This window comes from Erpetoichthys calabaricus, chromosome 2, assembly GCF_900747795.2.
Source record: "Erpetoichthys calabaricus chromosome 2, fErpCal1.3, whole genome shotgun sequence".
NCBI lineage: Eukaryota > Metazoa > Chordata > Cladistia > Polypteriformes > Polypteridae > Erpetoichthys > Erpetoichthys calabaricus.
In genome coordinates, this window is record NC_041395.2 from 163,031,052 (window position 1) to 163,044,224 (window position 13,173).

The 13,173-nt window shown below is 38.3% G+C and overlaps 1 protein-coding gene across 2 annotated transcripts in view; it reads left to right on the forward strand.

The window, feature by feature from the left end:
- Positions 1-13,173, forward strand: part of tnikb (TRAF2 and NCK interacting kinase b) — a 375,714-nt gene that overhangs the window by 198,043 nt on the left and 164,498 nt on the right. For both annotated transcript variants that reach the window (XM_028794715.2, XM_028794717.2), the window contains exon 4: positions 10,534-10,659. In XM_028794715.2, coding sequence (XP_028650548.1) covers positions 10,534-10,659 — 126 coding nt within the window. The remainder of the gene's footprint in view (positions 1-10,533; positions 10,660-13,173) is intronic.

A 13,173-nucleotide genomic window follows, 5' to 3' on the forward strand; every position in this document is an offset into this window, starting at 1 on the left:
GGAATGTAATTTACATGCACAGTGACTTGAATATGTGTACTGTACATACTATTGTTGGGGAAATTAGCTTTTTGTCCCATGAAGCCACACACCTAACAGATACAGAAATAGTCCAATAAGCGGGTGCAGAACCCCATAATGGGAAAATTCCTGTATGTTTTAGCTTGTTGGTATACTACTTGCTGAGCAAAAATAGTACAGTATGGAGGGACCAGCTAATCTTGACCAGGTGTTCCCAACCTTTTTTGCCCTGTTTATCTCATGACAAGATTATAGATAGATCTGTTACAAAGTTTAGAACTGGTTCATTTTTACTAATGTGTTGCAGCATAATATAACACATCAGTGCAGTGATGGCAGTAAGTAAAATGGGTCACTAGAAAGCTAATCTTAATGTGTGATTTCTTATTAGACAAAAACTATGTACAGTATTCATATTTTTGGTATGTGACTCTGCACACCACTGATGTACTAATTAATGTACAGTCACCACCATGTGACTTGGACTCACCAAAAAACAAAATCACATGGTGAAAACGTCCATATGACAAAAAGTGCTGATTCAGTTTTGACATAGAGTAGATAGTTTGTGAGGCAGCACTGAAGAAAAACCATTGAAGTTTGGAGGTTTTCTGTGACTAATCTTTTGGTGAATGATGCAAGTTAAAATCATTAATCTAGGCCAGGGGTTCCAAACTTTGTTGCCTCATTTACTTCGTAGCAACTTTTTGAAAGTAATTTTACCCGAACCCTATTTTGTTTAGCAATCTGAGTTTATACTTCTACCATAATAATGATAAATAAGGGGAGAGTTGGCAGGAAAGGCATATGGCCGTAAAAATCTTGCCAAAACCTCTACTGGAGAAATCTAGTAAAAAAATAGCAAACTCATATAAAATAATGGGAGTAGCTACAGAAGAATAAGAAGATAATAAAGCGCTTGACAAAGGGGACATTTTCAGATACTGTTTATAATGATTTTATTTTAAGTTCAAATAACAATAATAATAACACATAATAATGCTATTTCCCTTATAACAACTAATGATGAGCAGATACTGGTATAGCAGAACGAAACACACTTGAGTCGATTAGAGCAAATCAGTTAGTGAGATGGTTGTTTTTTGCTTCTCACCTATGACTTTGGATATTCATGGCCCAGCTGTTGAAAGAACATGTCTCATGTTGTCTTTGGCAACTAATCAAGATCTTCAAGACTTCAGCTTTTTAAAGCAAATTTATCCCCTGGGCAAATGAAATTTACCCTCTTGGGGTTAAATTCACTCATGGTTGGGAACCCCCCTGATCTACACCTTAATCTCACTGCCACCAGGCTTGTTGTAGTTACTCCACACTCTTTAATGGCATCTCATGTTTCTTTTCTGGATTGTGTGGTTGCTTGTAGAACTAGAGCTTAACAAAGCACCATTTAATTCTAGGAATGGTTATTTGCATTTGAGGTTGGTTATTTGTGCTTTGAAAAATATCATAATGTGTAGAAAAAACTGAAATCTATAATGTATGGTCAGCCACCTAGCAGTGCACTAGCAGATTAAAAAAAAACTGGACTTAGCCTATTTTATGGTATGCAGTAAGAGTCCTTTTGAAATCATGACTTATTGGTATTTCACAGATCTGTTACCATCTATTCATGTTATTTTTTTTTTAATGTGTGGAACATATTACAGATCTATGTAAATAAAAGTTGTTTGTGGAACATTCATGGAGATGGGTCTTTTAGGAACCAAAAATGGTTCCCCTTTGGCATCACTCTGAAGAACCACTTTGGCACCATTTTTTTAAGAGTGCATCGAGCCCCCCTCATACTTCAGTGAGCACCAGTTGTACATTCCCATTTTTGAATTTGCTGTCACCGCACACTTTACATATACAAGACATCTGTTTGTTTTAGCACTTTGGTTCCTATCTGTCATCTCTCAGCGTGAACTATTTGCCATCTGAATATCCTTTAAAATCTTTACAAGGAGAATTCTATAGGAGCCAACTGCACTGAACTATTTTACACAATGTTTGTTTCCTTATGTTTGCAGAACATATGTAGTCAAACTCCAGATGAACAGAAACATTAAACGGTGCCCAGAATATATGAATACAATATAACACACCACTTACCATTAAACTAAAAATCCAAGATACTGTATTTATAGAAAAAATGTATTCATCCAAAGTCTAAACCCTCTTTTTGCACTACACAGTCATAAGTGTCCAAAGTCTGTTTTAGAAACGTGCTGCTGTTACCCAATGCTTTCAAGCTATGCCTAATAAATTTTAGATGTTGTGCCATCGAATGTAAAAGTGGTAGTAGGGTGCCTAGGAGAGAGTCACATTGTTGATAATAGTTTAGGAATAGTCAAATGATATAAAAACAGGACACCGAGTAATGAAACTAGTTAGATAAAGTCACACTGAAGAGCAGCACCAGCAGCAGCACTTAAAGAAGAAACCGAACATGAAATATAAGTCTTTAGGCTTGTTTTAAATTTGGAGACCATTTCAGATTAACATCCATCCATCCATCCATTTTCCAACCCGCTGAAGCCGAACACAGGGTTACGGGGGTCTGCTGGAGCCAATCCCAGCCAACACAGGGCACAAGGCAGGAACCAATCCTGGGCAGGGTGCCCAACCCACTGCAGTCAGATTAACATTAGTGCATATTTAAGTTCACTGGAATTATGTTTGGTCTATTGCATATAAAGTGGTTGTTTTACAATATTTCTATTAAACTGAATAGTCATAGCTGAATATGGCTCTTTGCAAATGTATGTGATTCTCCATTTTTAAATGTACTGGTCATAACAGCCAACCCCAACTGAGTACCCCCCCTCTGCGTGCTCTTGGTAGGTTGCTACTATGGCCTCTTTTCTCTGTTTCAAAGCAGCTACAGTACTCTATATCCCTAAAGGATGTCACAAGGCAGAATTGATAGCAGAATAAAAAATCAGGCACTAACAGCATTTGGTTTCCATGAAACCTTGATATGAGCAAGATGCATACTTACAACTACTTAAGTGAACTGTTTACTTTAATTTAAGTTTGTGGAATTTATCATGCAAATTAGAATTCTTGAGTCATTTAAGGCTCATTTTGTTCACATCTTTCTCATAGAAAAACAATCGGAAACGGTAACTCCAAAGGAATTGTCGAATTAATTTTCACTGTGTCCTAACAAGAATAATTAACTTGTTAAGATATCGTTGTATTACCATCTCTTTTGGATGTTTGTAGATAAAAACTGCATATTGGCTATTGATTCTCTGTATATTTGGACTTTCCTTTATCTAATTCTGCAGTGTTGTCAGAACTATCTGATCTGCTTACCATCCTGAGCCCTTCGTGCTACTTTCCTGCTCTTAGTGTATTTTAATATTCATATTGTTTAAGAATTCCTGAGATTATTAGACTCTCCATGGCAATACTGGGCTCATTGACTCTGGTGCTCACAATCATGGGCACACATTTAGTTTAATATGTTCAAATGGGTTTGCAGTTTACTGATTGATCTGTAAATTTAAAGTGTTCTCAATGGATCTGAAGATTGTTCTGTCACTTTTCTGTAACTGATAAATCAAGACGTTTTGTAATCTGAGGTCCTCTGTCTCTCATTATGTGACTTTTGCTGTAAATACTATAGTGTCTTTGGGTAAACAAGTGTGGAAGATGCACTCTCTGTTCATTCAGTAATGCTGTGCTGTGCCCCGATGACCTTTATAAGGTTGTCTTATTAATTTCATAATTGTTGCGTACATTTTGTGTCATATTATTGCTTATTTTGCTTTTTTGCATTTACATTTTTGGTGCTTTTGTGGATGGTGTCATTTTGGTGAACAATGTGGTGCCAGTGTACAGGAGCTTACATGTGCAAATCCTAGATGTGAGGGCACATTGTTAGGGAACCACAGATGTAAAAACTTACCAATTTCCAAATGATAATAACTGAAATCAGCTGAAAGCTTTTGGTAAATGCTATAAAAGCGAATTATACTTATTAAGAGTTAAAGTTTGACATCATGCTTTGGAGTTTTCATTTCAAAGGGAGCAACGAGGATTAAGATTAAGATTGTCCAATTTTGAGATAGAATTTAGCAGGTCAGGTCAGGTCAGGTTGGGGAGCCTGCACTAGTATAGCACATTGCTGTACCCACCACATGACGAAACAGCTTGGAATCCTGGTTGTCAACCCACCAGGCAGACACACAGTCCAGTCCCACCCTCCAGAAATGACCATCTATTTTCCACAGCCAGGCTGGCCTTGCCCAGCCACTCGGGTCCATCAAAAATGAGGATCCTGCGAGCCGGATCACACTCGGGGAATCTCGACACATGGCTGTAGTAACTTATGCTCCCTCACAATGCAGGTAATGTGCCTCATTCAGGACTCTGTGAGCAACCACTCATTCGACAGAAAGTCAAACCAGTGGTACCCAAGGATTCTCCGAAGAGACACAGTACTGAAGGAGTCCAGTCTTCGTCTCAGGTCACTGGATAGCGTCCATGTTTCGCAAGCATATATTAAGACAGGAAGCACCAGGACTTTAAAGACTTGGACCTTTGTCCTTTTGCAGAGATATCGGGAGTGCCACACACCCCTTTCCAGCGACCTCATGACCCCCTATGCTCTCCCAATCCATCTACTGACTTCACAGGAAGAGTCACCAGAGATCTGAATGTCACTGCTGAGGTAAGTAAACCTCTCGACAAGGTCGACACTCTCTACGCAGACAGCCACACTGCTGATGGCTGTGCCCAAGAGGTCATTAAAGGCCTGGATCTTGGTTTTTATCAGGACACTCGCAAGCCCAGACACTCAGACTCCTCGCTCAGTCTCTCGAGAGCTCTGATTAGAGCCTCCATTGACGCTGCGAAGATCACAACATCATCAGCAAAGTCAAGATCAGTGAATCTATGTTCACCAACAGATGCCCCACAGCCACTGGATCCCACAACATTGCCCAACACCCAGTCCATGCAAGCATTGAACAGAGTTTCAAATGCAGTTTCAAAAGTCATGCATTTAGTATAATAGAATAAATTCCTTAAAAATAATGCAATCCAGCTTTTCTCCTCTGATTGCATACATGATTACTAGAATTATATTTAAGATATGCTTTTTTTACATATTGCATATATTTAGATCCAATACTTAAATGAAGAATATGCCCCTAAACTGTTGGCCTATGATTTTCAGAACATCAATTTGTGTTCCAGTTAAGAAGGAAAACTGCTGTAAACCTGGGCCAGTAATTTTTCTTTCTGGTCACAATCACTGGAACATGCTGTTTTATTTCAGCTGTGCTTTTTCCTCACCACTTACAAGTGTCAGTCAAGATTTAAAAAAAACAACACAGCATGAAACCTGCCTTAGTCAGAGTCACAAATAATTTTCCTTGCCCTGCTCGCTGTGGGCAGTTAGGTACACAGAATCTCCTTGACCACAGTACTACACCTCATACTGTTAATCACATATTGATTAGTGACAGCATTCATTTGTTCTCCCTGCACTTACTTTTATGTCATACCCAACCAACAGGCAACAGACTGCTATAAATGGTCTTAACTCCCCTGCCTCCGTTGTTCAATACACAGTATTTCTGCTTTTGTATTGTTTGTTTGATTCTCTGTATTTGAAGATCATATGTTCAAATGCAGAGGGGTTAGTCATGCTAGTACACAGTACAAAAGACAGGAGAAGGCCAATGCTGTTCAGTTCATGACAAGCCTGGACTGTTTCTGTCAACTGCCTTTTATTTGAATGCTTCCTCAAAAGTATATAAATGATGGAATAAGCACATAGAAAACGTCTTATTCTTTATGCCAATAAATAACATTATAACAAATAACATTGTCAAGTGAAATGTCACCCGTGCCTTGTTCAACTGTTTGTTCACCCTGTAATGAATCCTTGGCATCTTAGACTGTTTGTTACTTTTTTTGTATTTTTATATTTGCTCTGTATTATTTATCATAATTCTTGGCCTGATACAGTTTTAGTTTGACTTTTACTCAATCTTTGTTGTTTGTTGGCTACACATGTTGCCAGTCAACTGACATGGAAGTCACATACAGTATAAGATGGTAGCACAGCTTCAGCCATCTTGGCATTTAGATTCTTTACTCTTTTGTAGAAATTTAAGATTTTGTGAGAAGATCTTAGTATTATAACTTCGTTTTATTTGTTTTGTGGTTGTGTCTTTTGCGTCTGATGTCGGGGTTAGTTGTTTTCTGTTACTTACTGACTCCTACCTTTGCCCAAACTATGATTCTGACAAGTCTCCTGTGTGTTTTGCATCTCCTGTTCATTTCAAAATCACTCTTCAGTTCTTTTCTCCCTGTCTTGAGGACATACTCATTGCTATCCAGCTTTGAAATTTTATTAGTCTTGTCAGAGCAAATATTGTGAATCCATTCTTGTTGGATGCAAGACCCTAGTGATGGACCTTGACTCTGCACTGAGATGAAGTCACCATACTTTGCTTAAGGAGTATGAAATATCAGTATAATTAGAATAAAGACTTTCATTTAAAACTCATTGTCAATATTAAAAGGCTGTAAATTCTTGTTCATAGCTATCCTTTTTCCTCTTTTTTCAACAGTTATTGAAAAAATATATTTTTGCATTTATGTTGCCTGTTCTTGATAATAAATATTCCTTGCATAGACTTGCACCCAAATAAATGAACTGTCTGAACGGGTTCATAGTTCATCAGCCTTTCTTCTTGACTCAGTTATATCACGTTATGACGTGAACTTTACCATCTCGCTGTTAAGGACAGAACAGTTGGTTTACTTGCCATTGTTGATTGATTGTGTTGTCCTGATTATCCCAATGATAATCTTTACCTTTTTCAAAAAAATATTTTTGTTCAATCCTTACATGTTTACATCCATTGTACTAACACGTGACTATGTTTTCTGCCATGACCACACATTAAATAATGTTAAGCACTTACTGACAGAGGCAAAAGGTAAAATGGTCAATGCAAATGCACTGCATATGGATAATAAATAAGGTGTTTCTGTTTACCTTTATTTTTAAGTTCATACAGTTAGGTCCATAAATATTTGGACAGAGACAACTTTTTTCTAATTTTGGTTCTGTACATTACCACAATGAATTTTAAATGAAACAACTCAGATGCAGTTGAAGTGCAGACTTTCAGCTTTAATTCAGTGGGGTGAACAAAACAAAAATGTGAGGCAACTAAAGCATTTTTTTAACACAATCCCTTCATTTCAGGGGCTCAAAAGTAATTGGACAATTGACTCAAAGGCTATTTCATGGGCAGGTGTGGGCAAGTCCATCGTTATGTCATTATCAATTAATGAGACAAAAGGCCTGGAGTTGATTTGAGGTGTGGTGCTTGCATGTGGAAGATTTTGCTTTGAACAGACAACATGCGGTCAAAGGAGCTCTCCATGCAGGTGAAAGAAGCCATCCTTAAGCTGCGAAAACAGAAAAAACCCATCCGAGAAATTGCTACAATATTACGAGTGGCAAAATCTACAGTTTGGTACATCCTGAGAAAGAAAGCAAGCACTGGGGAACTCAGCAACGCAAAAAGACCTGGACGTCCATGGAAGACAACAGTGATGGATGATCGCAGAATCATTTCCATGGTGAAGATAAACCCCTGCACAACAGCCAACCAAGTGAACAACACTCTCCAGGGGGTAGGCGTATCGATATCCAAGTCTATCATAAAGAGAAGACTGCATGAAAGTAAATACAGAGGGCGCACTGCAAGGTGCAAGCCACTCATAAGCCTCAAGAATAGAAAGGCTAGATTGGACTTTGCTAAAGAACATCTAAAAAAGCCAGCACAGTTCTGGAAAAACATTCTTTGGACAGATGAAACCAAGATCAACCTCTACCAGAATGATGGCAAGAAAAAAGTATGGAGAAGGCGTGGAACAGTTCATTATCCAAAGCATACCACATCATCTGTAAAACACGGTGGAGGCAGTGTGATGGCTTGGGCGTGCATGGCTGCCAGTGGCAATGGGACACTAGTGTTTATTGATGATGTGACACAGGACAGAAGCAGCCGAATGAATTCTGAGGTGTTCAGAGACATACTGTCTGCTCAAATCCAGCTAAATGCAGTCAAATTGATTGGGCGACGTTTCATGATACAGATGGACAATGACCCAAAACATACAGCCAAAGCAACCCAGGAGTTTATTAAAGCAAAGAAGTGGAAAATTCTTGAATGGCCAAGTCAGTCACCTGATCTTAACCCAATTGAGCATGCATTTCACTTGTTGAAGACTAAACTTCAGACAGAAAGGCCCACAAACAAACAACAACTGAAACCACTGCAGTAAAGGCCTGGCAGAGCATTAAAAAGGAGGAAACCCAGCATCTGGTGATGTCCATGAGTTCAAGATTTCAGGCTGTCATTGCCAGCAAAGGGTTTTCAACCAAGTATTAGAAATGAACATTTTATTTCCAGTTATTTAATTTGTCCAATTAATTTTGAGCCCCTGAAATGAAGGGATTGTGTTAAAAAATGCTTTAGTTGCCTCATATTTTTATGCAATCGTTTTGTTCACCTCACTGAATTAAAACTGAAAGTCTGCACCAACTGCATCTGAGATGTTTCATTTAAAATTCATTGTGGTAATGTACAGAACCAAAATTAGAAAAAAGTTGTCTCTGTCCAAATATTTATGGACCTAACTATATTACACTTTTATTTAATTTAATATTTGCTAGAATATTATGAAACATGAAAACAAACAAGTATGAGAAATTTAAGTATTGAATGTTACAGGTTGGTACATCTGCCAGTTTTATCTTCAGTTTTATCGAGCATGAAAAAAAAATAGGCAGATCATTCAGAAAACAAAGATGGCACTTGTGGACACAGTTTATTTAATTTTAAAGTAATAATAAGAGATTCAAATTGTTAGTCTAAAACAATATAAGAGAAAATCAAGAAATAAAATGGTATTATCAACTTTTGCACTTTTGTCCTCTTCACAAAAAAAGACAAGTTCTGCTGGAGGATCCTTCCAAGCATAACGAGAAAGCATGTAGGATCAGAAAAGAAAGTAAGGCAGCCAGCACTGACTGTTGAATGAATTTGTCACAACTCATTAATCACCCAGTCAGTATAAAAAAACAAGCTTGATAATTTTAGGATTAAATATGCAGTGCATTTCATGAAGAATGGACAATTATTGTATTTAATCTCAGTGAACTGCAAAGATAGGGCAGCACTCTTTAAAATAAATAAATCTGTGTTAGTGTCCATTTTAGTTGGCTTCAGTGACTTAGAATGCTAAACTGATGACACCAGCTTGCAATAGTGCTTGACAAATTCTGCAGAATGCTGGTTGAGATGCCAGTCTGCTTGGGGAATTGTCCGGAATTCTGGGCAAGATGCCATTGTAAGCATACAGCATTCCTGATGAGGTTACCAGATAAGCTGGTTGTCTGAACTCATCATCTTTCTATCTTTGTTTTTTCAGTAAGGTGCCAGTTTTATCGTTTGATCATCCAGTCCAAGATGCCGAAACAGGGCTGGCATTTGCAAAGTCTGATTCTGTTTAGAATGTTGCAGTAGGTGCTGAACTACTGTAACCTCACCTTTATCTTGTCCAGGTTTCTGGCAGATGTGCAGTTGTGAGCATTTAGGCTTTGTCTCTCTTTCCTTGCCCGTCATCTTCTTTCTGTGGTAATTTATGTTTCGGGATTATTTTGTGCCACTTGAATTATTATTAATTAGCCTCAATACCTGTCACAGACAGATAACAGAATAATTTAAAAAATGTTTGCTATCTCTTGTTTTACATGTACCTTCAGTGCCTTTTCTCCATATTTGTGTATATGTGAACGTCTCTTAATTGGCACTCACTGTCTTGAGTCTGTTCTAGTAAAGCCTGCATCTTATACTCTTTCATTATTTTCAAGGCCCCTTTCTCACGTCCTGCTTGCCGTCCTTGAAGGTGACTCTCTGTGTGTGGCTCATATGCCTTTACTCCTCTTTTTGCGTCTCACACTTGCAATTCCCCATATGACAGCAAAACCAAACTGACCGTTCAGATTTCTCTGAGAGAGTGATCACATAGACCTTAGCATTTTACTATAGACCAAATTTTCCTTCATATAATTGTATAGGTTGGACACCACACTGCAGGAAGTGTGTTCATATTTGCCAGTTAGGTGATACTAATAAAACTGAAACCAAATAATAATATGACCATTTCTTTGAAAATCTGTGGAAAACTAATCTTGTATGGTAAACATGGATAAATCAAAGAAATTTAAACTTTCCTGCTTTACTTTAATAACAATATTTGATGATATTTTTGTTAACTCCTTTTTATATGTTTATATTGTCTTGACTCTGAGCGTGTTGCCCATCCTCTGCTACAATTTTCACGCATGCAAGTCAGTAAACTAATCTCTTTTAGTGGAGAGCAGGCCCATTCCAATCTGAGAAGAAACTGATTGTACAACTGTACTATGAAAAATTACTAAAATACTCTATCTGCTTACACCTACAGGATGAAGAAGAAGAAATCAAGCAAGAAATTAACATGCTTAAGAAATACTCTCATCATCGCAATATTGCCACTTATTATGGTGCATTCATTAAAAAGAACCCGCCAGGAATTGATGACCAACTTTGGGTATGTGTTTTCTGTTTTTTTCCTTCACAGATTTTTGCAATACTTACTCATTGCTGCTGTTCACAGTTTTTAAATAGCAGAATAAAAATAATAGACTCATCACCATAATTTCACAGGGGAGCAAACACATGTGGGCCGTTATTTTAGTGGTATTAATAAGACATGTCAGAAGTGCTGAAAAAATTAAAAATATAGCTCATTCATGTTTCATTTTCACTGATTCAACTTTAGGCTTCTTGAGGTGTCTTGTGCTGTCTAGTGAGGTGCAAGTTAATTGTCAAAAATACACTATGCAGCATTTTGAGGCTTTTTGTTGCACAAATATCATCAAGACTCTGTCTTTTGGTGATCACACTTTATTTCCAATTCAGAACAGGAGGACAAATGTCTTCACAGCTTTATAATTCTTTATGATCAAGGAGATGCCATAGGTGTTTAGTGTCGTTAAATAGAAATCAATGTAGTCATCATAAAAAATTTTTTCCTCTGTCGGGGAAGGAGAGTGCCGATTGTTGTTTGTAGCAACCTGAAAGATGGAAGGCCCAGGTGGAAAAGACATTTTCGTTTCAGTAGCAAAGACTATTAATGACGTAATTCAAGTGTTCTGAAAAGACTGTCTTTAATGTATGATGGGACGTTGCGTGCCAATTTTAAAGTGATACTGTACCTCTCAAATAATGCAAAGAGTACATAATATGTGTTTCAACGTAATTGGGGCTCATCAAGTGTACACACCTTTGCTTCCCCTTATGGAGATCAAAACTTGGCGAAGCCTCTGACGTTGCGCAACGGTGGCTGGTTCGCTTACTTGACAGGGTGAAAATCAGAGTATTACATTCTGAATCATAATCTGATTATTTGGATGGTGGTTACCTACCAGGTAACGACTGTGGTTGGTCGGCCAGTTGGCAATCATCCACCACGTCCTCTCAGTTGGCGAGAAGCAGATCATAGATATATGATACAGTACCTGCCAAATAATACAAAGAGTACATGACCCTTGTTTCGCCTATAGTCTCCAGCAATAATATTCTTTCCTTTCCTTGTCATGCATATACATTAATCCAACAGCCCATCTTTGATTTCTAGGAGTAAATTGTAGCTCTTTAGTAAATTTACACAACAGCAGGAACTTATGCATACTTATTATTGAAAGGGCCACAGATAAGATTATGTTGCTTTCCATTTTATATAGGCTGTTATGTTTAATTTTGAGCATTATCAAAAAGTGACTTACAGAACAGTTAACATTGTAGAAGAATGTAACTAAAAGCAAGATGAAGATAAAGGGGGGAATGAAATATCAAGACTGAATGTGGGATTTTCGGGGACACCAAGCCCACACTCAATCACTTTTAAGGGAGTGTGTCATAGTGGATACATCATTGGAGTTTAAATCACAAGACTGCTAGTTTAATTTTTGTGCACCATCTAGCTAGTCTTTTATACTGTTTGTTGTCTAACTATAAAAAAATATATATTGAATATTATTGTATCATTGTACGGGGCTGGCTCAAGGGTATGTTATGCCCTTAGGTAGTGTTGGTTGCAAGCTCCCAAAAAGAGAAATCTAAAAGAAAGTCCCCCTTTTAGATCCACATGTTTGGATCCATAACTGAAGATAACTGGATTCTTGGAGAATGACGCAATTCGATTTGATCCTAAGGGGTGCAGAGGTACCCCTTGGAGACTGGTGCCCTCACAATTGTGCATGAAATCAATGAACGGGGTTGGGGATCAGGGACTTATGGAGGAGGTTTTGGCATCCCTAGGCTGAAGGCTACTCGGCCCGTGCCTACAACTGGTCTTGTCTTAGATCCTAAATTTATATTTTGTTTAATTAGGACAGCAGGGGTGTAGTATTTAGGCTTAATTATTTATAAAGCAAAACAGAAATTACTTTCATTTTTCTTGTAAATATCCATCCATCCATTTTCCAACCCGCTGAATCCAAACACAGGGTCACGGGGGTCTGCTGGATCCAATCCCAGCCAACACAGGGCACAAGGCAGGAACCAATCCCAGGCAGGGTGCCAACCCACCGCAGGACACACACAAACACACCCACACACCAAGCACACACTAGGGCCAATTTAGAATCGCCAATCCACCTAACCTGCATGTCTTTGGGTTGTGGGAGGAAACCGGAGTGCCCAGAGGAAACCCACGCAGACACGGGGAGAACATGCAAACTCCACGCAGGGAGGGCCCGGGAAGCGAACCCGGGTCCTCAGGTCTCCCAACTGCGAGGCAGCAGCGCTACCCACTGCGCCACCGTGCCGCCCTATCTTGTAAATATATTTTTTTTCATTTAAAAAACAATACATTTTTAACTAATCGGAAGATTAAATTTAAGGGGCAGGCAAAAAAATTTGCTGAAAAGTAAAGGCCAAAATTAAAGTAAACAGTTTGAGCATCAGCAGCATAAATCAGTAATGAAAGATATTGGGCAAAAACAGAAAAACATCAAAAAGCCTGACAGAATGCAAATTGGTAAGCACAAGTTTAAGATTT